Source organism: Scaptodrosophila lebanonensis, unplaced genomic scaffold (genome assembly GCF_003285725.1).
Source record: "Scaptodrosophila lebanonensis strain 11010-0011.00,11010-0021.00 unplaced genomic scaffold, SlebRS2 tig00000001-arrow-pilon, whole genome shotgun sequence".
Lineage (NCBI taxonomy): Eukaryota > Metazoa > Arthropoda > Insecta > Diptera > Drosophilidae > Scaptodrosophila > Scaptodrosophila lebanonensis.
In genome coordinates, this window is record NW_022060529.1 from 19,007,390 (window position 1) to 19,034,638 (window position 27,249).

Sequence of the window (27,249 nt, forward strand, 5' to 3'; positions counted from 1 at the left end):
ACACAAACACACGCCAAGTCACGACATTCAGTCACGCACAAATTGGTGTTGAGTAGCGCAAATATGTATATTCGCACAATAACACTAAATTATGTCCGGAGTTTTTTAGCGAATTTCCGAAATATGTTTGGCGGGCTTTTAAAAACATGATACAAAATACCAATTATTCAATCAATATAAACAGAACACTTGCATTGCTTCACCTTGTAGAGTCGTTATCCTAATTAAATGTAATCGGTGCGTCAAAAAAATTATAAAAAATTAAATTCAACCTATGGTTAGCTTTCCAACACTGCATTTGCGGCAAAACCACCGATGCAAGGATGAAAAGCTGGTTTCCCCTAAATTATAAAATGTTTGGAAAAAAACTTAAACGAATTTTGTTTTCGATATTAGAACGAGATTTTTTTATTTTATAAAACCTTTGGGCGCGTTTGTTAAAGTTCCAATTATTTCTAAAAACACCAAATGTTTAACATATGTATTTAGGCACAAATTCGAATTGACGATGTCCAACACTATCAAGTTTTCCTTAGATGTTGTCGAAAAGAGAAAATAATTGGAATTGGTTTGTTGTTTGATAGTGCATTTAAAATTAGTACAAAGTGAAATTTTTAGTGAAAAATGCATTTGGAACGAGCGCATAACGTATGAAATGCAGTTATCTGAAATAAGTCGATTAATAACGCGAATTTTAGCAGAAAATGTGCGTGTGCGGTACCACACACACACAAACGTAGGTTTTTCGGTCATCAATTCGTCGTCTTCGCCGTCGTACAACCTGACGTCAACGTTGCCGTCGCAGTCACTGCCACTGCCTCTGTCGACGCCGACAAACGCCTTGCCCTCAATGAGAGCGAAGAGCATAACAGTTTCTACCCGTGCATTGTATTTGTAATGTGCACGAAAGAGAGACAAACAGCGGGAACGCAACAGCAACACGGCAGCAAAAGAAAAATGTTTTCATTTATTATTGCCTACCGTTGAGAAAAGGCAGGAAAATTGATAAATTTGCAAACGCCACTGGACTAATTGTGCCGTGTTTGGCCAAAAATAAGCGAGTGTAGTGACTAAAGACCCTTTGTGTGACAACAACGAGGCTAAATTGCAACAGCTGATGGGCAAAAAAACCAAAACCAACGCTAAATTCTTTTCTGTGCTGCTGGTATGCTGCCGGCAGCGACGTCAGCAGCAGCAGCAGCCTGCTGCCTATTTTTCTTCTTCTGCTACATGTATATGTATGTATGTAGATAGAAGCAAAGCTCCAAACTAAACCAACCCCGCTGCCGCCCACTGCAAAGTTCGCCCAGCGAATGATTCACATTTTCCTTTCGCGAGTTTTTCTCTCTTTTACTTTAAACATTTCTTGTGTTTTTGTTGTTGTGTTGCGTTGCGTTGCGCTACACGAATTATGTTCGAGCACCATTACTTTTGCCAAACTCAAAAATAGTTGTACAAATTCCTATTATTATTAATATATTTGTGTGTGTGTATATACATGATTGTTTAGGCTTGCAATACGCCTGAAGTGAAAATTCCAAAGCGAGAGGCGTCGTCGTCATCATAAGCGTATGCGTCCCACTAAAGCATAATAGGAAAAGTGTGGAAAATAGAAATATATAAGTGTGTGGGGAAGAAAGAAAAGTGAACTGCAAGTGCAGCGGAGACTGGGCGTCGGACAGCCAGTGTCATCCGTTGCCACCGCAGCCTCCGCGGAAATTTCTATTGAAAAAATTCATTTTCGTTAAGTGACGGCGCGAGTTTTGCCCTCTCGTATCCGTCTCCATCACCGTCGTCGTCTACGTTGTTGTCGCGCAGCTGCTGCATCGTCATCACCAACACCAACGGACACCAGCGCACTAGGGGCAGCATATCATCAGCATGGATGCCGAAACACAGGAAATACGACAGGTAAACATATTTTTAGCCATTACTCTAAGCCCCCCAACTGTTGATGTGTGTGCCTGCCCCTGTCCCTGCCCAGGCTCGTGTAAATGCATACATATGTATGTACATAAATACGTTCATATGTACATACATGCATACATAGTACATACATACGTATATATTACATACTTGGAGTGTTTTTAATAGACATGCTTGTAGTTTCACAAGCATGCATACATTCATACATATTTATGTAGATAAATACGTACATACTTGAAAACGCAAACTAAATAGCGCGCTCATTAAAATTCCAACGCAAGCGTGGCGTCAACGTTGTGAGCCCCAACAACTACTCCCAAAAGAGTTCACAGCTATGATGACGCCGGCAACAACGTTTGCTTCAATTGTTGTTGGGTACGCCTTTGCAATGTGTGTGTTCATCAAATGCTGCCGCAGTCGCTGCTGTCGCTGCTGCCTGCCCATAAGCGCTGCTGCTGCTGCTGCTGCCGTCGCCCAGCCACCTACTCTCTTTGCCAAAATGGTGCGCTGAGGTAACACGCACACACACATTGCCGCTCCCACTACCCCGTGCACCTGTCTCTGCCTCGATCAAACGGTTTAATATGCGACCGACACCTACTTACCGTTTGACTGGTTTTTTTAGCCAATGCAAACAACAACTGCGACTGCGGCTCAGGCAGCAGCAGCATCAGTCGCAGGCAAATCAACTAAAACAACAACACAAACAAATAAAGTGGAGCCAACTGCCATTGCCATGACGGTCAGGTGAAGAGGGTTGAGGGGGGAGTGTTGTTCAATCAACTTTAAAAATCCATTCATGAAAATGCATGCTGCACAAAAAAATTGATTCTGTAGCCGGAAAATTGTTTCTGTTTAAAGGAAACGCCTTTTTGCCAGTTCGGTTAAGCTTTTGTTATCGTTCCCTGCCACTGTCACTGTTTTTTGTTGTTGTAGTTGCTGTTGCATGACCTAATCGCTAAAAAAAAATCATACGCATGCGAAAGGCATCGAAAGAGAGGCACAAAATGTGACTGACTGCTTGCTTGCCAGTTGGCAACCTTGGAGGCCGCGGCTTGGCCTAAACTTACCTTTTTATATATGTACATACGAGTATATAATATACATCTTTTGACTGTTATTTGACTCCCCGGATAGTTCAATATACTGAGTAAAAACGTTAACTGCCATACATGCATACATTTATATTTGTATGCTTGTTTGTCATTTTGTTTGCGCTTTTATGCTTTTGAAGTTGTTGTTGTTATTGAGCTCTTTAAGCAATTAGCGCACTTTGCTTAATTCCCGAGCTAAAACAAAAAAACATTTAAAAATTTGAAGTGCGCGATGAAGAATATTAAGCAGCGCAGCTGTTTCTCACTCTACCGGCTTTCCTCCGCTGCCCCTCGTCTGTCGTCACCCAAACAGTTGGCTCATTACTCTCAAAGGCAAAGAGTTTTTATTCATTCAAACATTTACATACATACGTATACACATGTGAGTGTGAATGTGTTTAAATTTGTGTTTCTTAGATCGTTCCATATTTCTGCCATGCGCTGAAACCGAAATAACAACAGAAAGCGTACTGCGAGATAATGAAATCATAAAGCTGCCAGGCCCCAATCTGAAATGTGACATTTCCAAAAGCATAAAATATCGACCCTCCCCGTTCGTCTCACGAAAGCAGGCGCCAAATGTGTGCCGCCCCTGTGGGCGTTACAGAAGAATAGAAACAACAATTTATCATTTTGGAGAATTGTTTACATTGTCTTCGAAATTCAAAAGCGCCAGCTTAGTATCTTCTCTGTGGCAAAACAAAATTTGAAAATGCACAGCAACTTGTTTACTCGACACAGGGAAAACTGGTCTCACAGGAAGTTACTAACATGAGCAATGTGAGCGCACCTGTTGACCAAATGGCGGTGGCATAGTAACGACCTACACCAACTTTTTTCACGATTAAAATTCACTTTCAACTAACTTGTTAGCCAAACTGCAATCGTGTTTTGTGTTTATCGTTTTGAAATTGTCGTACGTGTTTAAGCAAAATAAAAAAGCAGTAGATACATGCAGTGTGGGTAACAATCCAAACAAGTGTGCATACATTTATGTGTCCGTAAATAAGTATATGATATACATGTTTGATCCACATGTAGAATACGTCTTTCCGTATCAAGTTGTTGCACATGTTAAGTTATCTAACATTCTGATCAAAACATTAAACAAATATTTAACCAAATTATTACAAAATCGAATACTGTCTTCAGCACTGAACCAATGTTTGGTTAAAATCGAAAAGAGAACTAAACCTAAATTTTGTCTAAATGTGTGCTATCTATAATAGATAAGGTTAACGCCCTAACTTTAAAATATACGAAGGGTGAACTGGCCAGAAAGACAATATATGTATGCCATTTTATCGGGGCACAAATGACGAGACGAATCGATATCGCCCCTCCCATCTATCCGTTTGTCTTACAAGAAAAGGCCACGTGTGACTCTTATATTCTATTCCTTTTGATATCAGAGGCTAGTAGCTATTAGCATCTCTTTTTTTTTTTATTTAGTTGAACATAGTAGTAAACCATTTTTTTAACAGTTAGATTTTTGATTATTATTTCCTGAATTCAGGCTAATCTGCTAAAATAAGTATTGAAGGAGTTCATGTAGGCAGAGTAAATGCAATTAAGGGTATACAAATTTTTGTTTGAATATGTAGAACTGTGGAATTTTGATAAAATAAACTGAACGAATTGGGTTCAAGTGATTTATTTATTGGACTTCACTTCTGTTATCTTAGTTAGTTTTCATGATATGCCTATAAATATACCGAAAAATATTCTTACATACATGAGGTGCTATCTTGTGATAGCAAAATTGAACAATAATATTTTATAATTGAGTTTATTAGAGAACATCAGTGGTAACACAATTCCAATTCTGTGTGTAGCAATTCCATTTGTTAAGTAGGAATGTGAGAATCATAGTTCTTCAGAAATAACATAAAATTCGAACTGCAGATGTTTGTTTTTCTCGCCCACGCAAGACGAATAAGATTCAATCTAAATCGTAAAAGTCTCATTTGGATTGCCTTTTATTGAGTTACAGTAAAGTTTCTGGACAAAGATTCCATCATCAGTGAAAATCTCAGCCAACGAGATGCTTTTTAGTGCATTTAGTTCTGGATAAATTAGCGCAGTAAATTGCTGAGACTGCAATTGCGAAATGATGAGTGCAGTTATAGGCGAAACATTGAGGCACTTGAAATCCTAAAAGCACAACAGAAACTAATAAGTGCGGCATATGGATGCACACAGTCCCAGACCCCACGACTACCAATACATACTGTGCACCCATTCCGTTCGTCTTTCATGCTGAGTGACCATCAGCTAGTAGACACAATGAAGAGCTGTGGCGCGCCGTGCTGCCGGCAGTGTCTGACGGCGCACGCCAAGCCAAACGCGACCGAGTTTATCGAACTCATATTGAAGATTGTACGCATGGCTTCACATTCACCAATACACGGACACTAAGATACACAGATACAGAGAAACAGAACACACAAATGCAGATACTTATAGTGATTGCAGCCAACTCAACTCACAGATGCAGTTATAATAATTCGCTGACTTTTGAAGTTCTACTACTTTGCTGGGACTGGCCTTGACGCACAGCGTGCAGCTGGCCCGAATGAATGAACTATATATCCCCAATAACAATAACACGAACGAACATATGTGTATTCCATTGCTTTCAGGCTCGTCAACGTGCTTCCGTCAAATGGCTGCTCTCCAAAGCATTCAATAATCGAGTGCCGGATAATCTGAAAGAGCCCTTCTATCGAGATCATGAGAATCAGGAGCGCCTCAAGCCCCAAATTATTGTGGAGCTGGGCAATGCCACGCTGTACTGCCAAACGCTGTCAAACCTGTACTCAGATCCCAACTACCAAAGCTTAAATCACTGGTCAATATTACAGACGCTAGCGCGCAAGGGTGTGCCAGTGGCCGAGTCTTCGGACATGCCCATTACCGAAACGGTATTAATTCAAACGAACCCGTTGCGAATTGTAAGTTGCCAAATATCAGATATAATGCAAAGGCAGCCACATCTAACTGGTTTTACTTTTTCAGAACGCCCACATGTCTGTGATAGAATCCCTGATGGTTTTGTATGCGAAAGAAATATCATCAGGAGACCGTATTACAGCTGCCATACGAAGGTAAGTGAGAGATGTCTTTACTAATATGAGTGTGTTCAACAATATTGCAAATTAAGATTAACTATTTTGTATTTAAGTGAAATCTTTATAAATGTTAATGAATTTACGAGATTGTTGTTCTGAAAAAAAACCCCAAAGAAAGTATTAGTTTTGTAACGAGAAATAGGGCAAAAAGTGGAAGGAATTTCAAATAGACAGCCTTTATCGATTCCCCACAGCAATATCATGTTAGCGTATAATTTGGGCTAATTTTGAACATTGTTCACTTGATAAAATAGTCTCTTAAGGACATTCTTATAAAGAAGTAACATATTTTATAAAAAGTCCGAAAATAATTATTCCTTTGTAATTTTTCATTGAGGAATTCAATAGTTGGATTTTTTTCAAAATAAGAAAATTTTATAATATTTTATTTCATTTCATTTGCAGAATATCGGGCAGCAACTACCAGGCGCCACAGGGTCAGACTTATGAGCAAGCTCTGCTGGCGTGGATTTCGCATGCGTGTGCCTCGCTAAAGAAACGCATCATCAAAGAGGTAGAGACAGGTGTGCCGGATGAAAACGTAGGTTTTATCAAACAATATACTAGTGTGTTAAATAATAATGTACTCTTTCGATAGGGTGTACGTCTGCAAACACCGGACGTACCGCCAGTGCGAGATTTTCAGGATCTGTGCGATGGCATTTGTCTGGCATTGCTCATTTCCTACTATTGTCCCAAGGTTGTGCCGTGGACAAGCGTGCGCATAAACTATTTGCCCGCTGTAGAGGACTCCATACACAATATACTATTAGTTGGAAATTTCTCACAAAAGCATTTGCCATATGCCGTGTTCCACATGACACCCGAGGACATAACCTACATGCGCGGGTAAGTGCACCAAATTTTTGTATAACTTCAAAGATCCTGAACTAACTTAAACTCATTTTGTTCCCCGCAACAGTTCCATGAAGCTGAATTTAGTTGTACTGCTGACGGATCTATTTAATCTATTCGAGATTCATCCGGCGAAGTGTGTCTGCTATCCAGGCATGGATGCACAGGGTAAGTGGAAACTTTCAACTTCCCCTCCCTCGTCCCTACGTTGCACCACATCGCATCTGCATCCATCCTTCCTAAATACCCTCCATATTGGCGTTTGTGTGTTTCTGTCGGGGCATGTTAGCGTCGGCGTCCATTTTAACTTTTCGTTTGCTTTTATCTTTATGTTTTACTTAGTTTGTTTTGTTTCTGTATTCAATTATTTAAGAAGTTTGTAAAAAGAACTTGTATAGGCGTGTATGTGATTTGTGTTTGGATTACTATAACTGTACATAGATCGTAAGAGTTCTAATTGCAAAGTTATTGGGAATGTACATTAAGTAGAACCGGATACTGTTTTCTCAGATCATACTAATCCTCACTCAAGCTTAAACGCTTTTCAACGTCTTTTGACGGGTTTAAGTGGACCATTATCCTTCAAACGTAGAAGGAAGATAAAATGCCGATGTGCGATAAAACTAATCGTATGTTTTAGAAAAGGCAGCTCATTTGTAATTTATAAGAGATATTATGTTAACAAACCCCCATAGTGTCTTTGGAGTTCATATTAAAAGCATGACTTCGACGCATAAATATGTTTGTCTTTACTTCAAAGCTACTTGGTTCCGCTAAATAAATGTGTAATTTTCAATGAGAAATGTTCATTGTTTTAAAATTGTTGAAGAAGATTATTTTCCGGTTAAATTTTTAAATAAGTTTTCAAATTATACTACAGATTGCACTTGTTTTGGTTTATTTTTGCTTAGTCTAGTCATTCATAAATACATAGTAGCTGGGGCACAGATAAAAAGGATTTGCTTACCTAATTAGTTAACTTCACTTGAGGCGTTTCCATTTCCCTAATAACCATGTCATGAAATATATTAAATTATTAAGCATATTACTGATTAATTGGCAAGGTAACATTCACAATACCATCGTGTCAGTATCACCTGGTCCACATAGAAAGCCAAGAACCCAATTTGTTGTAGCGATAATAATTCTTAGACCATTCATGAAATACATAAATACATTTTGTAATTCTTTTTCTATGCTTGCTCGTCACTCGTGAACAAAATATTGAATACGAACCACAAACGCAAATCAAATTAATTATGAAAAATATGGTTTTTAATGTACTCTACATACACATTTAAATTCGAATACGACACCTTCCGCACAACAATGGCAACAACAACTACAACACCCATGCAAAATGCAACTTATATTTCTTGATGATACGAAACGAAACGAATCGCTCCACATAGATGTCATCGTCAAGCGCAACTTTGGCGCCAATGAGCACGGAATCTGCCACCGGCGCGGTCTCACAATGCAACCCGTTACGCCCATTCCAGATTTGCGCAGCGACTTAGACCAGCCGCCCGCCGGCTCGCCCACAAATCGGCCGCCGTTTCAAGGTTTACTTCAAATTTCTTTGAACTTCCAAGTCTGTGTTTCTGTGTACTCTGCAATTTCCATTTGTTTGTTGTCTCGTTTGTTTTGCTGCGTTTTCATGATTTATTTGTTTGTTATTTTTAATAGAGAATGTGTTGTTCGTTCCATTTTAATTGTTTGTTTGCTTGATCTGCTCACCCATTAGTTTGTTTCTTCATAAAATTTCAAAGGAAAAATAACTTTTTGTATACAGTACTATAGACTCATTTGGCGTCTAGCAGATGCTTTGGTCTTGCAATTATTAATATAATAATATTTTAAAGTGCGTATGCATTTTAATGAAAACCATTTTCATCATTTACAATACCATTCCCATGGAATACTCGTATTCCCCAATTACACATTCTTTTAGACCTGTATTCATGTATATATCTCTCTTGCATTACAATTGTTTGATGTTATTGTGACACGCATACATTCATTGTGAAATTCGCACCGCTGTTGAGTTAAAAGTCACACTCTTGTTGCACTCGCATACTCACACAACACGTTACACCTACAACTAGGGGGAATAAGTCCGAATCTGGGAGCGTAACTTGTTATCCACCTCTATGAAGTACACAAATATGTTTGTTCTGCACAATAAGAATATTTTTTGAGCGTTCTGAATGCATTATCCTATATTCTTAAAAAGATTTCAAAAGATTGTTTTTTTTTTCAAATTTTTCACATTGATTCGAAATATTGGTAGTACGATACAGTACTGCTGCTAAAGAAAAAAAAATTATAAGAATATTAAATATCAAAACAAATCCGTAATATTGATTGAAACCGAAGATGTACAAATTCCTGAAATAATATTTATACAGATCATTAGAAAAGCAATAATTAAAAACGACATTTTGTGGATAGAATCTTAAACTTAAAAACTTGTGTCTCCCTAAAACTTGTGATATAATATTGTAAATTTTGAGAATCTGCTCAGCTTCTAGCGATCTCGAAATAGCCTTACTGATATAACTCAATTCGCACTATTCGCACTGTGATTGTGATTGTTGCTTAAATTCATTTGAATATAAATTTATACACAAAAAAAATGCAATGTTTAACCAAAAACATTTTTCGTTAATTGGTAATATTTATTATTATTATTTCTTATGGTATATATATATTTTTATTTTTAGTTCCGCCCACGAATTCATTCGGCGGTGGCTTGAATCGTAGAACAACTCCACCCAACGAATATCAAACGGTTCAGTCAAATAATTTTGAGAGCAATCTCAACGAAGGTAATTTATTTCTGTTCGAATTATTTATTAATATTATTGTTGATTTTGTTCTCCTTCTCAATTGTTTTTGCCTTAAATGTGTTGTTAAGTTTAGTTTATCCTTTGATAGTTAAAATGTATGGCATTTATTTACGTGTTCTTCCGTCTTTTTTCTTTCCTCCCAACACACAATCCACCTGTTTACACACGCTTCACTATTGCCACCAACTACCACCACCACAACAACAACAACAACGACAATTGCAACAAACCGAACTCGCGCCTTTGCTCAACCGATCACCGCTCGCTCGCTCGCCTGCTCACCTGCCTATTCGCGTTGCGATGGGTGCTTGCGCCCGCCACCCATCCGCCGCCACTCCACCGCTTTAATTAGAACGTGTAGCGTTTGTTGTGCACAAATCGCGTGGCATTACCACACTCTCATCAATGCACTCACAGCAGCAGCAACAGCAGCAGCAGCTTCAACAGCAACAACAGCAGGAGCCCTTGGTTCCAGCTCGCTTGCGGCAAGCTAAAGAAAAGTCGAATGTCGAATCGAAAGCCGACGAAAGAGGTTTGCAGTTTTTGCTTTTTTCCATCTTCATATGGTATTCGATTATTATAGTTTCGTAAATGGGGGGATTTTTCTATTCAAAGAAATCATCGAGCTTATTAAAACCAAATAAACTAGTTTCTCTTCAATAATCGTTTATCAATTCTCGTGCAGCAATGATTTTTGAAACTCCAACTTAATTTCTTGATAATTTTATACTTTATAGAGATAACATGTATTTCATAGTCTCGTTAAAACGATTTTCTCTTCAAAACCCCTCTTCAATTCAGTAATTTTACTTTAAAGTTAACAAATTTTTTTTTTCAATTTTTTTTTTTTGGTCTCAAGTATTTTCTCAAAACCATAACTATAATATATTGCCTTCAGGTTCAGTAAATAGACAAACCTCAAACAATTTAACATTTCTTAATAGGTACATATACGTAAATGCTAATATTTAAAACTATAACTCTGTTTTTATTTTATTATTGTTTATTTTTATTTTTTTTATTTATATGCTTTTCTATTTTGTAACTTTTTTGTGCTTTTAAATCGAATCGAAACAGGCGATTATGTCGCTGCTGGTCGACCAAGTAACTGGGAACAAAGCCGACGACCGAGTTTTGCAGGTATGGTAAAAAAAGCGAGCCTCGCCAATGTAAATAAAACAGAAAAAAAAAAACAGTTACATAGTAGTCTCAAATCCTTTCTGTGTATCCAACGCTTCACCCTAACGTTCTTTATTCGCATTTAAGCTTGCGCTGTTGTGTTTTTGGCATTGATTTGAAACCCAAGACTTCTCCCAAACTTTGTATATACTCGTATGTTGCGTGGTTGTTGCAAGTCTAATCGTGACAATGCTCTCTGTTTGCAGGACGTCGTTCACGCCGAAATTCCTCCAGCGAAGATTCACAGCTGACTATTGAGAACTTTGGCGGTTCCCAGGATCAGTTGAATACGTTGGGTCGTTACGACCGTGAAAGGGACAGGGAAAGAGAACGAAAGCTCTCCAATACTAGCGTTGGTAAGTAAGGTGTAATTTGAATCTGCTTAAAGATTATATCTATGACATTTTTACAGAACCAGCGGTCGCTGTGCGGTCTTCCATTGCCGATGCGCGAGGCACTCTACAATTGGGCTATGACACCGACTCCGGCAGCGAGAAGCAGGATCGTGAAACCGAGAAGTATTCAATGCGCAGACAAACAAGGTTAGATTCAGCTGAATCAGAATATCCTGCAAAGTACTAACTTGAGTGCGACTTATGTGTCCTTTGCAGTGTCGATAACGTAGCCATGGCCTCGGCAAACAATCTCTCCAATGCGGGTAGTCCGTTGCCGTTGGCACGTAACAAACAACATTCCAACGATAAAGACTATAGCGCCGATAATTATGTGGATGTTCGGCCCAACGCTTATGATCCGGAAAGCACGCCTGTGCGCAAATCATCTACTAGCAGTATGCCAGCAAGTCCCGCAGCCTGGCAAATGGATCCTTATGATGAGGATATGCGCTCTTTGGAGAATGCCACGAAATTGTCAACCATTCGTATGAAGCTGGAGGAGAAGCGACGCCGCATAGAGCAGGATAAGCGCAAAATTGAAATGGCGTTGCTACGACATCAGGAGAAGGTAGCTACTATCATTGATCAACAAACAGCCGATTGGCAAAGGCGGTCATCCAGTGGCGAAAGCACATTCGTTGACTACTGTATTATAAATTTATTATTAACTTTTTATTGGCTGCACTTAGTGAGCTGAGGAATAGGTATTATAGTGAGCAAGAGCGGTCTACTTAATTATCAGAGTTTAATCTTCATAAGCAAATTACTTGTTTATTTAATCGTCACTCATAATTTAAGTGACGTTTTTAATCTCTTATGTCCGTATGTATGAACGCCGATAAAATTTCAATCGTAACAGCTAGAACAACGAAACCTGGTGTATAGACACACCATGTAAGGAAGAAATTATTGTTGCAGAGCTAACTGTTATTCATCACGATATCGTAACCAAATCTGATGCTTATAAAGTATCATATATCATGTTCTTATGAATATGCACCGATATCATACGAAAGATTCGTGCGAGAATCAGTCTTAGGACCAAAAATCTTGTTATTTCTTAGGATGCCATAACCAAATGATATGATATTAATGAATTTTAATATTTTCTGACTATATTCTAAAGTTTCATCGAAATCGGTGCACTATGTTGTATAGCTGGCATAGGACTGTGGCAAAAAGAAGGGCGGGTACAGGGTATACAACAACAACAACAAAATCATACTAGATTTTTATATAGATATGTTATAACTTTGTATCTCTAACTATTTCAGGAGGATTTGGAATCGTGTCCAGATGTCATGAAATGGGAAACTATGAGCAATGAGTCAAAACGCACGCCAGATATTGATCCAGTTGACTTGGATAAGTACCAGGTAACAGCAACTTTATTTAAAATATACATACATACACCCTTGCCCCACCACCTGCTCCAACCACAAATTTTTGTCAATGTGTCCTTTGACCCAGAATGAAATGCATAAACATATTGTGTACATGTTTTAACCTAGTCCGTCCCAATAAGGATTAATTATGAATGTCTTCTCTTCCATTATTTGTCTGTGGTTGCTTTTAATGCTTCAATCAACACAAAAACACTCATACCAATGCATACACACACACACACACACACACACACGCATACACACACTCGAATTAACAACTGTTAACACATCTTGTTGTGGATCGACTTGGGACATACAGCAAAGCATCGCCATTATGAACATGAACCTGCAGGATATCCAGCAGGATATCCACAGACTGGCCACTCAGCAGAGCCAAATGCAAGCGCAGCACCTGCAGGCTCAGCAGCTGATGCAAGCGCAGCAGATAGCCAACATGCTTACTCAGGTAAGGATCATGTCTGTGCGCGCCCACATCTGCAGCTCTAATCGATTGACCACGCCAAAAAAAAAAGAAAAAAATATTTTAACATAACTGTAACAGAAATGCTTTTCGGTTTCTTCAAAATTGTATCCCATCGTTATCCATTTTATTTGTAAGCGCTCCCAATTGCATTTGCTCGTTTGCTCGTTTGTTTTTGCCTGCCAGCTAACAATGTGTTCCCGCCTTCTAACCACCCTAACAGCAACAAACCTACGGCTCGCAACAACACCTCGCCGATCATCACTACCAACAGCGTCCAATGCAACAAAGCTTTGGCTCATCGCCACATCTTCCACAGGCCTACAATGCGCCCGTCAGCGCCTACAGCTCCCGTCCCCCTAGTCGTGATCCCTACCAGCAGCAAATGCAGGCCATGCCTCCGATGCAATACGTCAACGAGCATGGACAGTATATGTCGCCGCCACAGCAGCAGCCGCCGCCCTCCCACTACATGCAACCACAGAGCATATATAGTGACAATGGTGCGCCCTACAATAATCATGGCTATGGTGGCAGTGGTGGCCCCAGTCCCTATGCACCACCCCCGCAGTATCGCACCAGCGTCTACGACGACTATGGTCAGCCAGCGAATCACTTCTACTTGCACGAGTCCCCGCCGCAGCCTCAGCCACATCCGCAACGACGCACTTGGGCGCATTCGGCGGCAGCTGCGGCGTACGAGCAACAGCAGCAGCAATCGCACCAACAACCGCTCGTCGATGTGAACGCATGGCAGACGCAGAAGAAGATCCAACAACAGCAGCAGCAACAGCCCTGGGGTAGCAGCAATCGGCCGCCTTCCAGTGTGGGCATGCCACAGGGCTTTGTGTTGCATCAGAACGGCGGCGGAGGCGGAGAGTTGCAGCATCTTTTCCAGGTGCAGTCGTCCCCCCAGCATGGACAGCGCATGTCGGGCAGTGGCAACATGGGCGCCAATGGCGTGCAACGACAGCAGTCGCTCACTAACCTGCGTGATAATCGGTCGCCCAATGCGCATGCTAAGAGTAGCATGGCACCACAGCAAATGGCGCAGCCTGAGGATATGATGGCGCCGCAAAGCATTTGCTTCATTGGCGATGAGGAGGATGTGGAAGAGCTTGAGCGCAACATAATCGAGTCCATGCAGTCAACCCGCATCTCTGACTTTGTGGTGCAGCAGCAGCAGCAACATCACCATCGCCTCCAGCAGCAGCAACAACATCAGCAGCATCAGACAGGACACAGCGGTCGTGGCAGCAGCTCCGAGGACTACGATAGCAACGAAATTATTTCCAATAAGTTAAACATCACTAGCGGAAATCTTACCTACCGAATACCGTCGCCTTCACGACCCTCAATACAGGCGAACAGCTTCCAGGATCCGCGCGGCGGTGCAACAGAACAGCGGCCCGAGAAAGGCTTCTATATATCCTTCGACGATGATCAGCCAAAGCGACCCAAACCTCCGCTGCGCGCAAAGCGCTCTCCCAAAAAGGAGCAGAGCAGGGATAGTGTGGACAACATGGGTGTCGCCAAACGTGAATCGCTAAGTCAACTGCACAACAACAATGCCACAGCCGATGAGAGCAAAACTCTAGCCAGAAACAATACCATCCACAGTGTCAACTCCAACAGTGTCAAATCGAACTCTGGCCTCGAGGGCAGCAGCAATGCTACGTACAATAAGTACACCGACGAACCACCCATACAACTGCGTCATCTGGCAGTATCTGCTACAGATCCGCTTCATGTGGGTGGCTTGGAGCGTCGGCATTTGGAAGACCTCACCAACCAACCGCAACAGTCCCTACAACAACAGCCTCTCTCGCCAACGCGCCTCCAACAGAGCAGCAACAATGCCGAGGCGGCAAAGAACAAGGCCCTACTCATTGGCGCTGACGCCGCAAGCCTTGATCCGGTAAGAATATTATTAATAATATCCTGCGTAGCTTTATTAATGTTACATCTCCTTTCAGGACTCGGTGGACGAGATGGAACGTCGCAAGGAAAAGATAATGCTACTCTCGCTACAGCGACGCCAGCAACAAGAAGAGGCGAAAGCCCGCAAAGAGATTGAAGCGTCACAAAAACGCGAAAAAGAGCGCGAAAAGGAGGAGGAGCGAGCGCGCAAAAAGGAGGAACAAATGGCTCGACGAGCGGCCATATTAGAACAACATAGGTTAAAGAAAGCCATCGAAGAGGCCGAGCGAGAAGTGAGTCTGCAATTCGAAGTCAAATCCGTTACTAAAGCTATTCTTTTCACATTTTTCTTCTATAGGGCAAGACCCTGGATCGTGCCGATATGCATGTGAAGCTGCAGCCGCAATCGACGTCGTCTACACCGCGTCTTAGACAACAGCGTGTAACGCGACCGCGGCCCAAGACCATACACGTCGACGATGCCAGTGTGGACATAAGCGAGGCTTCCAGCATCTCTAGTCGGGGCAAGAAAGGCTCTAGTTCCAATCTTACCGGTGAGCAATGGCTTCAACATTGCGTGAACTATTCAAATATATTTATCTAGGGTGGAACTGACTTGGCAAACTTTGGTCCAAATTAAATTTGTATTCTCCGTTTTAAAGCTATGGTCCGACAGGCAAATAATTTAGACGCAAATGTGGACAACTTTAAAGGAAGTTTAATAGTTCCATTCTGAACAGATGTAATTAAATTTTAAATCGAACAAATAGCCCGCCAGATTATTTGCCTATCTGACCATGACATAAGTCTGTCCGAGTATTGCATTTATTTTATTTCCAAAAAGATTTATTTGACCAAAGATTATGCCCCGACCAATTTTTTAATCTATTTGGGACTGCCGTCCTTTATATTTGTTTAATTGATTTTATAAATTGTTTTATTTTGTGCTGTTTATTTAACATTTTTGCTTTATGCTAATTCGTTCAATTTATGTTTTTGTTTTAAAATTGGTTGTCCCTTTAATGTGCAGGCTACGGTCAACTAAGCTCAAATTCTATGAAAAGAGATTATTACAGGGGCTCGCAAGACTCCCTCACAGTTAAAGGTAAATTGTTCTATATATTATCTTTGTTTGTTTCGATTTCCTTTGGTTAAGATACATTAAGCATGTGTATTTATTATTTAGACTTTTGTACTTATCCCCCTTTTCTTTCTTTCTAAATATTTTTGCAAAGAACTATAAGATAACATTTTAGTTTGGGTTTCAGTTTGGCATTAGTTTAAGAGTAATCTATTATGTAATATATATTTATATGTATCGAACTCTATCTCATAAGATGTAACCACTAATATCTCATTTAACAGAGTCCCCCGATGACTATCCTAGTACAAGTTCAACTCCGATTGGACGACGGGGTTCTTACAAAACATCCCGAGGTTGGTGATGGGTAACATGTAGTTTGATTCTTTAGTTGCAAAACCCACATAACAATTTGATTGCTCGTCGCGCCTTTGTTGAGTTTTGGTCTGAAATCTTATCTATCTAACCTTTTTGTTTCAATTCTAATAACACAATATTAAGCTAAAGTCCAAATCTATTAACTTTGTAAAGTATGTGCTGCGGCTTTTCCCACAAAGACTAGCTAGCTTCAAAAAATAATAATAAAAAAGGTTATAGTATCTGACACCATATTTTTAAGACTAATAAATATATGCACCTGAATGCACGAAGAAGCTAAGAAGTCAGGAATCTCTTAGAATTCGCTGAGGCGTGTCTCGGTTTGGGGGAATTTGTTTTTAATCGTGGTTTTGGTTGCGAATTTATTAAAGGTGCTTCTTTTTTACATTAATTGGTGGGAATTTTAACATTGAGTGATGGACACAAAAATATATAAGCTTTATTTACAAAACATTTTTATTTTATTAGAAAAGAAATTAATTATGAAAAACTATTGAATTCGTATTTGCATTCGGCTCGCGTGTGCGTTTGTGCCAACTTTTTGCAGAGCCAACCGTCGAACGGGGTCGAACTCTATCGCGTATATCCGTCGCTAAGGGAAGCACTCTTAATTTCCGTGGCCGAAAATCGAATTCGCTAATGAATTTGTGCGGTAAGAAGCGTTCCACAGCTATAAACTACAGCTGCTTGCCTTTTTTATTACTCTATTCAATTTTCCCCGTACTGTCCTCTTACCCATATATGTTTACTTTTATTTTAATTGCCATTGTTTTTTCTGCCGTAATTGTTAAATTACTTGCATTCATTAAATGGTAAATAGTGGTATAGAGTATTTGATTAATTGTCGCTCAATTTGGTGGCGGTTCTTCATTTTGTTTTCATTCATGCATACATAAATAAGTATTATTATTTTGTTTGATTTTGCATCAGGTTTGTGAGAATCGATCAGAATTCATAGCCTTTTGTTTTCATTTATACATAAATTTTCCTTGTTTCTTTTATTGCTTTCTAAATAATTCGAAACCCAAAAATTTGTTGAAAAAGCGGTGGTGGTTGCTCTAGCCTTTTTAGGGTTCTATTTGCGGAAAGATTTCTCTCCTCTTGGCATAGTCTTTTCCACTCCGAATTCGTGTTACAGTCCGGTGTTATGGGTTAACTATGCGGTGATCAGTTTATACATTAAGCTCCCACACACACGCACACAAACATGCCTGCACCCCACACAGCCACCTATCCATACATAAAAAAAACACACATTCACCACCAATTACGTTTTAAGTGACTAAAAAAACAAAAAACTACGGAATTGCTTTACTAAATTTGTGCACACATTCTCTTCTTTTATTTCTCGTTCTGAAAAATCAACAAACAATTTTTCAAACTGTGTAAAAAAACAAATTCCTTAAATTAACAAAAACCGCAAAAACTATTAACAATATCAAAAAAAAAAAAAACAAAAAAATAAATGATCTGCCATGCCTTTGGCACATCTCACATCACCGCCCGCCCTCATCGACATAATTGTGATGACTAACAAAAATCACATCCATCGAATATCTTAACTGCATGGACCCTGCAATGGCTTCACTAAACTGTTCCGATTGCGTTGCCTGTGGTTGGCTGGCTGTGGTTTTTGATCTTGGGGTGTACTGCATGCGTGACTGATGATTAAACGCTCCCTCTTGCTTGCCGGCCAGACACAGATTCGGGATTGGGACGGGCAACACCGCCGCGTCGCGCACCGTCACCAGGAATGGCGGCATCAGGTAGGCATATGCCATCTCCCTCTGGACCAGGTTCTTTACCTCCAGGTTTGATATCGAAACGTCGCGGATTTGATGATGGATCAAGCGATATCTCATTAACTCCGAATTCAATCATGGAATATTCGGGTTTGTATTGGTCGTCTCAAAACTTTCAGTCAATCAATCAACCAATCAATCGAACAATCATTCCATAGCCACATACTCGTATATTACATAATCCACTGGTCATCACTTGCATCTCTTAGAACGTCTCATTTCAATTAGATTTTTAGTTGACCATTTTTTATGCATTCAATTACTACATAACTCACTTCATTTGTGATTTGTTTATCATCCGAATTGGCATTTTATATAATTCTGACAATGAACCATCCGATGAATCGAAATATTATACATACACGTATAAGGCAGCGACAGTTTGTGTGCGCGTTTTAATAGACCCTCGTACCCTTTGTTACTTCGTCAAATCCACGACTTTCGATGGTCAAACCACATGTGTACGATATTAACAAAATATTCAAAACATAAAAAACAGAGTATTAATCCAATTGGCCCCACTTACCGCCTAATACACGCAGAACTTGATCTGAGACATTCAAAATCGTCTGTAAAATTGTCAGCAATTTTTTTAATAATTTATAAAAACTAATTTTTTAATATTTTATTTATGCATTTTCCTAAATTCAGTTTGTTGTTGGAATGCCTTGCATATATTTAGTGTTGAATTTGCTTACCTTTTATAAAGTATCCATACAAAAAATGCACGCATATTTTATTAGTAGATCTATAAACTGCAAGTTGGAAATCATTAAAATGTGAAACATTTCGATTTCAAACATAATCATAAGTCACGCATTTGTTCCCATAATGGGTACTCGCATAATCGAGTTTTCCACAAATAAAATAATGACGATTTTTAAAAGGACTTGAACTGAACTAACATTATAATTCCTTATAGTAAACACACATATCGTCAAGATTTCGAAATAAATACTATTCAGCAATACACTTGCTACAAATAAATAATTCGCAATAAATATAATTCGCAATCGTGTCCTGCAATATAATTTCGCTTGCCATTAACACTTACAGTTAAAGTAGAATTTGAACAACATACTCGTATATCCATGCCTAAGAAATGGATGTTTCAATATATTTTTGGATTTAATCGATAGGTCCGAAACTCTATAAACAACCAGCGGCCAAATCGAATCGCGGCATTATACTAAATGCCGTCGAATATTGCGTTTTTCCGGGCGCCGTGAATCGAGAGGCCAAACAAAAAGTACTTGAAAAGATCGCACGCTCGGAGGCCAAACACTTCCTAGTACTCTTCCGTGATGCGGGCTGCCAATTTCGTGCTCTATATAGTTATGTGCCAGAGATGGATCAAGTGACCAAGCTGTATGGCACGGGACCTAGTCAAGTCGACGAAGTCATGTTTGATAAGTTTTTCAAGTGAGTATCAGGATATAATCATTTTCACACTTATCTGACAAATCGCCATCAAATTTCAGGTATAACTCAGGTGGAAAATGTTTCTCACAAGTGCACACAAAGCATCTGACCGTCACCATAGACGCCTTCACAATACACAACTCGCTGTGGCAAGGCAAAAGGGTGCAATTGCCAAGCAAAAAGGATATGGCGCTTGTGATCTAAGCCCGTGAAGGAAGCCAGAATGATAAAGAAAGGCGCTTGGCGCCCTTTGACGATACAGTTAAGGCAACAAGTAAATTCGGAGAGCTTCTGCGTAGAAAAGTGTTTACGTCATTTCGTCAATGTACCAATATTATCGTGTCTACGCATCTGGTAGTGGTGGTGGTGTGAGCGGGAATTGGAGAGTATTACCATTTTGGACAAGTTTGGAGAATTAGAAATCGGAACTTAAACTATTGTAGCGAGAGATACAATGCGATTGATGAAAGATATTGTTTCATTTCAATATACGAGTATATATATACATATATATCTACATATATATCCAACATTCAAATCTATTCTTCAAAGAAGCCTGAAAATAATGATAATGATGAAATAACAAATTAAGTAACTATTGAAAAGAAAAGCGTTCAGTATAATAGCAAGAAGAATGAAAGAATATTTGAATTTATGCGAAACTTACAAATGGGTACATCAGCAACAACAACAACAACAACAAAATGTAGAAAATCTTTTTATTAATTTGTTTTAAATTGTTATCAAGTTTTTGCGCGAATTGATTTGCTTTGGCTACAACATCAAGAGCTGGTACTGTAGTCAGGGAATTGCGAATTGCGCAAGTCGACACTAATTTTAATGCCACTAGCTATTTATTTTAACACTAATTAATAGTTACTTTATATGAGTATTTAAAATTGAAATAATACAACTAATATTTAAAAAATACCTACAAAACAAAATGAAAAAGACTTTTAACTGGCTGAAAACTAAGCTGTCTTTGTTGTATAAAATTAATGGAAATTAATTATGTTTCGTACAAAGTCTTGAAATGCTTGAAACACGCAGTCAGACTCTAAAAATTGCAAACTGTATTACGCATTATTTCAAAATCTGTTAAGTTACATCGCTATAATTTTATAATCGGCATTTCTTCTTAGATGCGTGCAGCCTATAAAGGTATAAACTGTGATGTCCTTTTTAATACAATAAACTGGACATCAAGGCAATGAATTTTTTACTTGTGTAACTGCCATCAAGATAACATTGTATTTTAATTTCTAAATATTTTTGAAGCTGTGCAAATCTTTTAGAACGCTCAACCACTCAACCCTTTGGTCCCCAATTACTTACTCGCATTCTGTTTTTGTAATTAAATTAAAGCCTTTTTATACTTTTACTCGTACTTTAATTCTCTGATTAATACTACTGGCGACATTTTGTTTATCATATTAATTTTGGGCCGCCTAATTTACACTGCAGAATTGACACGCTAATAGGGCACAGCTATCTATGGGTACCGCCACTATGGCGACATTGCGTGAGCAAGGTACACATAATATAGTATAAAATATAATATAAAAGGAATATGCATAAATTGGAGAACAAATTTATATATAAATATAATTGTATGTACATTTTGGAGCATGATTGCGCCCTTGGCGCAATATGGTCCATAATAAAAATTAATATTAATAAGATCTAAACATTATTATATGAAATGTAATAAAGTTATTAAAACTGACTATTTAACAAAATGAATATCAGCATGTTGTCTCTATACTGTCCGTTTTAATGATTTTGTATGAAAATATAGAATAATTATGGGGCTCTTATTATTAATTAGGGTGAAAAGAAGCAGCGATACTCAGGATGAAAAAGATATTAAAGATTGAAATGTTTGAGGGCTATATTTTTTAGTTTTATCGCAGAAATAAACTCTCTTTGTGGGCCTATGGAGGTTTCATTTAAGTGCTTCGTATGAAAGCCGCGGAAGAGAGATATATTTTTAATAAAGTCGTAAGAATTAGTAAAAATTTAAATATTAAAATTAAAGTATCATCGAATGATGCGTTCTCAAAATTTGAACTCGGTGATTTAAAACTCTGAAGACACATTCACATTTTTCTCTATACTATAGTATAGATTGATTACTGAATTTCGTTTATAAAATGTTACTGATAAAAAAATTTTTTCTCTTCACTTTTTGGGATTAAATGCCTCTACGCTCAAAATAAAATTTGACGATGAAAAGTATTGTCAAATTAATGTAATTTTTTTATTTCCTTGTAATTAAAACTAAGTGCAATTGTAAAACTAAAAGGCCGCTACATTTGAAAATCATCCCGTAGGTCGTTGTAACGTAGCACATGTTCCTTAATTTTGGAGCTATCGACCCATGTAACAAAATCTTCGAGGGTGTTGGAGACGAGAAAAGCTGGATCTTTAACAACTTCTGGTCCCACCCGAACATGACCGTGTTCTACTAGCTGAGTGGCGGTCTTAAGGTTCTCTGCCATTTTAACTGGAAGCATACAGTGCTGTAAGTGGCCGAAATAGGAACAATTTAAAGGACTTACTCTTGACCATTACGACGGGCAAACGGCGTCGACAAAAGTGGCTAGCCGATATCTTGCTCGCGTGTTCCAAGGACACATCGTTATTAGCAACACCCATGGCATAGAGTTTGTTTAGCAACATGGTTGATGCTTCGGCCTTAAAAGGATCTGCTGCGTCTAACTTTGCTATTTTCTCCACTAGATCGCGTACTTCCCGAGAGAGTTTGTTGTATCTGTGGAGGATGCAAAAACATTAGGTCAGGCGACTTCGGGGGCAGTGCTAGAAATCTTACTTTGTGTAGTCCTCTCGCTTTTGAATGTGAAAGCGTCGCAATACCTTGTTCTCCTTCGCACTATTGTCAATTTTCCATGTAATAAAGTCGACTTTTTTGAGCAGTTTCTGCTCATGATATTTTAGTTTGCGCACCATATTTTCTGTTTAACTGCCGCACATGTGTTGTGACAGTGTTGCGAAAGGGCGAAAAGTATTTTCCGGCACAGCACCGATGACGGCTTCTTTAAGTTGGAAATAGTCCGATTGCAATATAATTATTTTTATTGTTTCTACGTACTCTACATATTTCTTATTACAATTATTAGAAGTTCCATGCAATAAAATTAAATTCGATTTCTGCTAACGTAAACACCCCCTTCTATATTCCACCGTTCCAAAAGTGATGTTAAACGCCGCCGCTATTTTGATGTATTGGGTTTTTGTAAACAATATTAAGCGCAAACAAATGATTTCGTTGTTCTAATTGAGAAATAATAATAAATGCAGTATCGATCAGAATGTCAACTACAATGGATGAAGAATCAACGGCAAAGCCCGCCGGTGAGGAGGACCCCCTGGCGGAAGAGCGACTTGGCTACGTTCGTGAAGTAGGCGCACAGGCGGTTTGGAGCTTGTCCTCCTGTAAGCCAGGTTTGTAATTACATTTTATTACTAAATGAGTGTTTATAAGTTCACTCCGGCTGTTAATCGTGCTAGGTTTTGGCGTTGAACGCCTGCGGGACAATATAATGGATACATACTGGCAGTCGGATGGACAATTGCCACACTTGGTCAATATTCAGTTCCACAAGCGCACAAATATAAGTCAGATCTATATATACACCGACTATAAACTAGACGAAAGTTACACGCCCTCGCGCATATCCATAAGATCCGGCACAAATTTCAATGATCTGCAGGAGTTGCAGGTAATCGATTTGTCGGAGCCGACCGGCTGGGTGCAGATTCCCATCAAGGACGGCAACGTAAAGTCGATACGTACCTTCATGTTGCAGATCGCAGTTATATCGAATCATCAGAATGGTCGGGACACACATATGAGACAAATACGTATTCATGCGCCCGTTGAAGGCAAGCATTACCCGCTGGAGCTATTCGGCAAATTCGGGACGGTAGACTTTCAGAAATTTGCAACTATACGATAGATAAAAGAAGAATAAGGAACACTCAAATAATGATGTATGTATTTTTAATTATTTTATTTGGTAAAAAATACAACGGTTGAACGTTTATTTATTTAATCGCAAAACTACTTTAGTAATTTTATGCGTATTTTTGGTGTTTCGAATTATGTAAATGCCCGTTACTGTATATACTCGGCTATATACTAAACAGTCCCTAAACTAAGTACAAATTAACAAAATTAATTGCAGTGTTAAAAAAGTAATGAACGGTTTTGCGATGTAAATGCCAACAAAAAATTTACAAACTTGAGTTTGTGCGAGGCTTATTGCACTTTTGGGCCTGATGAGTTTCTCTGGAAGAATGCCCGGTGGTGTAAAGACAAGCTGTCTTGATACATGATTGTCGAATATGATTGTGTGATTTATTTTTTAGCTGCCTTTAACGTCTTGTAATGGTCTTTTTCCTCTGCACCATCCGGTGTCTCATATTCGTACGAGGCTTTCATTAGCGAATCATCAGAAAGCGTTTCAGCGTTTTGCAAATAGTTCACAACCTTTTGCAATTGATCGTAGGGACAGTCAACTCGTTGCCATTTGTAAAAACTTTGCAATTCAGTGCCGAAGCGTATGAACTTCTCAAAATTGATGTTTCCCCCGGCTAAGCTAAAAATGTAGAATGTATTTATATTAGCAATAATAACGAGGGCTGCTTCTTTACTTACTGTGTTGTATATTTTTCATTTATGGAACAGAAATCCTTAAGGAACAGCAAGAAATATGGTATAATAGCACGTTCAATTTTATTGGCCGATTCCCTTTCGGAGCGCCAGACGGCTGCCTTCATAGTAGAGCGATAATTTGCAAAATTCGAAGTGGGATCCATTTGATGTTCCAAGCCCACAAATTTTGTTTTCTGCACCTTGGACCACTAGGAAAAGTTAAACAATAATGTGAGGAAGGCTACAAATAAACACATCTTAATTGATTTGCTTACGGTTTTCTTAAGGCGCTTTATGCTTTTCATATTTAGGGCCCCTATAATGGCCATTAAACTGTTGAAATTTCCCGTATTAAAGCACTCCAAAGCCGTCTCAATCCAATAGTCAATCATCTGCACACGCTGAGATTTTTTGCTTTGCTATTGTGCGGAAACAAGTAAAGTTTAAGCAGTGTAATAAAAGTATAGTTTAACTTACCTTCAAAATCTCTGTGACAACCAGATGCTTGATGCGATTAAACCATTTCACATAGGCTGCTATACTGACCACCCCCTGCTTAAATCTGGGAGTATCTCCGTCTGTTTCAGAAATGCAACGCTTCAGCTCATCCGAAACTAGCATTTCTAGAAATTCCTCTAGTCGCATGTGCGACAAATAGGCATGCTCAATGGCATATAGTTGATGCGCAAGTTCGAAAGCGGAACTGCATATATTAAACACATTATCGGACTTGTATACGTTCGTGGCGAAACGCTTAAGGGACTTAAAGCTGCTTTGCCTGCCTAGAGAACCTGACGAAGACTGTTTAGCCACTAAATACTGCAGTTTATTCTTTCGCTTGGCATCGATCTGCCCCAGAGAGTCGGGAATGGTCTCGAAGAAGGCGATCAGGTTGCTTCTATGTCTATAGTTTCCAGTTGTTAACTCGCGTAATACTTGCAGCAAGGCTTCATCCCCAAAATCAGCAGGACATATATGTAGCCAATAGGTAAGCAGGTGCACCAGCAAGTCCTTTTCTTCAGCACCTTGCATCTGGATTTTCTGAGCAACCTTTGCAAGTAGTTCGTGTGGTTGAAGAACTAAACGTGCGCATAGCAAAAGCGTAAAGTGGAATTCTTCATCCGTGGAAGTGGTTAATAGTTTAATTAGGGCATCAAGTGTGCAAGGTTGTGGTATGTCTTTGGCGTAGTTTGGCTGTGTTTGGCATTCATTCGCTTCATCTCGTTCCTCAGTTATTTTTAAATTGGGATTCTAAAGAAACGTGGTTTAGACAAAATAAATAAGGGCCAAGAATTCGCAAACTCACTCGTACTGAGGTTGAAACCGTGTCTGCTTCATCGGCCGAACTAGGAATGTCGCAGTACATCGAATCTGTCTGAGTATCCCCGGCGACGTGGGACCAAGGAGCGGTGAGCGATACGCTGTGAAAAAGGCCATCATGTCCGGAGTCACAACTGCTGATATTCGAGCTTTTATCCCCAATGGTTGTGGAAGAACCAATAACTTGATCAGAGTCAGTTATAAGCGAATTTGAGGACATCATTGACGCATTCGAGAATGTTTGGTTAAGCAGGCGATCGGGAAGGTTGGATGCGCTACTGTCTGGGCCCGAAGCTTGCGATGCAAATGTAGAATTCGAATTGGATCGATATTTGAGCGCTTTTTCTGAATTAAGACGCGCGATTGCTGGTTGCTGTTTAAGAGGATTCCAAATTTCCTTCTGTTGGGACTGATGGTTGAAGTGCTCCTTCGTTTCGATGGTGCGTTCATCCAACACCTGCCCATTGCGAGAGACCAGCACCTCCTCGGTCGTGGTTAGGGAAGATTTGACTGTCAACGATGTCTCGACCTCGATGGGCTTTTGCGCTAGACCTGCGCGAAATAATAGCTGATTCAAGTGTTCTACTGCCGGCATTTGCCCATCGAGCAGCGCACTCTTAATGGCCCTTGCGTCGTCCGCTGGCAGGCCATCCAACTTGACTGGCACACCGTTTATTAGCAGAACCTCTTCCTGCTGCACCGACGATGAAGTTTCGCAGTCCACAATTTTGACATCCTTTCCGAAGAGAGATTCTACAGCATTCATAATGTCTTCGTCCATTGCAAATTAATTGGTTAGTTGGAGAGGATGTGTGTATTAGGTTGTTGGTTTCGAGTTGGTAAAATGCGTATGACCCTGAAGGCTCTTTGGATTAATATCAATGCATTAGCAAACACATTTCTGTAAGAGGGAAGGTGTTCGGGTTAGGATAGACATTGATATGTAAGCATGTTCGGTATGTATGTATGTACATATGTATATATCATTGCAATTTTGATGATGCATTTGCAATTGCAATTTGGGAAACACAGGAATAAGTTTCGTTGCAAACTCGATAAGTTTGCTCACCAAACCGATAACAGAAGAGAAAAATTAAGCCACACCTGCAGCAAAATAGTTGCCAGTTTGCGATTCGCTTGCCGCTTTACTCGTATTTCTCATGGCACATGCATTTTGTCTAGTACATCAATTATTTTCTTTAGTTGCGTACTTTTTATATTTTTTAAACTAGCAGTAGTTATTTTATTATTGTTTTCACTGGCACCACAAACATCTTCTTCTGTGCCCTGCTATTCACTGCAATACAACAGTGCTGTGTAATTTTATTTAAATTCGTGTTGATACGGTTG

General features: G+C 39.4%; 4 protein-coding genes across 38 annotated transcripts; 2 read left to right on the forward strand and 2 right to left on the reverse strand.

Moving 5' to 3' along the window:
- Positions 1 to 512: 512 nt before the first annotated feature.
- LOC115634519 (patronin) lies at positions 513 to 21,470 on the forward strand. Of its 35 annotated transcripts, none has more exons than XM_030532288.1 (25): positions 513 to 568; positions 1,511 to 1,911; positions 5,663 to 5,974; positions 6,039 to 6,127; positions 6,557 to 6,692; positions 6,750 to 7,000; positions 7,074 to 7,174; positions 8,419 to 8,571; positions 9,733 to 9,837; positions 10,211 to 10,390; positions 10,936 to 10,998; positions 11,244 to 11,393; positions 11,450 to 11,579; positions 11,649 to 12,000; positions 12,707 to 12,808; positions 13,137 to 13,283; positions 13,522 to 15,216; positions 15,275 to 15,511; positions 15,577 to 15,772; positions 16,249 to 16,323; positions 16,584 to 16,655; positions 17,225 to 17,329; positions 18,375 to 18,569; positions 19,619 to 19,901; positions 19,961 to 21,470. In XM_030532288.1, exons 2-25 carry the CDS (start codon positions 1,882 to 1,884, stop codon positions 20,103 to 20,105), a joined length of 5,304 nt encoding a protein of 1,767 aa, XP_030388148.1. In that variant the 5' UTR covers positions 513 to 568; positions 1,511 to 1,881; the 3' UTR covers positions 20,106 to 21,470. The 35 variants fall into 35 exon arrangements, with proteins under 35 accessions (XP_030388148.1, XP_030388147.1, XP_030388146.1 ...); XM_030532287.1 differs by having other exon boundaries at positions 545 to 648; XM_030532286.1 differs by lacking the exon at positions 513 to 568 and adding an exon at positions 603 to 736.
- Positions 21,471 to 22,137: 667 nt separating this feature from the next.
- LOC115634066 (U3 small nucleolar ribonucleoprotein protein IMP3) lies at positions 22,138 to 22,903 on the reverse strand. The gene is made up of 3 exons (XM_030531611.1): positions 22,735 to 22,903; positions 22,463 to 22,674; positions 22,138 to 22,407 (listed from the first exon to the last, which is right to left on the reverse strand). The coding sequence occupies exons 1-3, from the start codon at positions 22,869 to 22,871 to the stop codon at positions 22,211 to 22,213; spliced, it is 546 nt and encodes a 181-aa protein (XP_030387471.1). The 5' UTR covers positions 22,872 to 22,903; the 3' UTR covers positions 22,138 to 22,210.
- Positions 22,904 to 23,190: 287 nt separating this feature from the next.
- LOC115621714 (anaphase-promoting complex subunit 10) lies at positions 23,191 to 24,002 on the forward strand. The gene is made up of 2 exons (XM_030515428.1): positions 23,191 to 23,366; positions 23,433 to 24,002. The coding sequence occupies exons 1-2, from the start codon at positions 23,234 to 23,236 to the stop codon at positions 23,879 to 23,881; spliced, it is 582 nt and encodes a 193-aa protein (XP_030371288.1). The 5' UTR covers positions 23,191 to 23,233; the 3' UTR covers positions 23,882 to 24,002.
- LOC115621694 (ras-GEF domain-containing family member 1C) lies at positions 23,917 to 27,133 on the reverse strand. The gene is made up of 6 exons (XM_030515405.1): positions 27,004 to 27,133; positions 25,886 to 26,800; positions 25,057 to 25,830; positions 24,855 to 24,998; positions 24,583 to 24,788; positions 23,917 to 24,523 (listed from the first exon to the last, which is right to left on the reverse strand). The coding sequence occupies exons 2-6, from the start codon at positions 26,678 to 26,680 to the stop codon at positions 24,283 to 24,285; spliced, it is 2,160 nt and encodes a 719-aa protein (XP_030371265.1). The 5' UTR covers positions 26,681 to 26,800; positions 27,004 to 27,133; the 3' UTR covers positions 23,917 to 24,282.
- Positions 27,134 to 27,249: the final 116 nt, after the last annotated feature.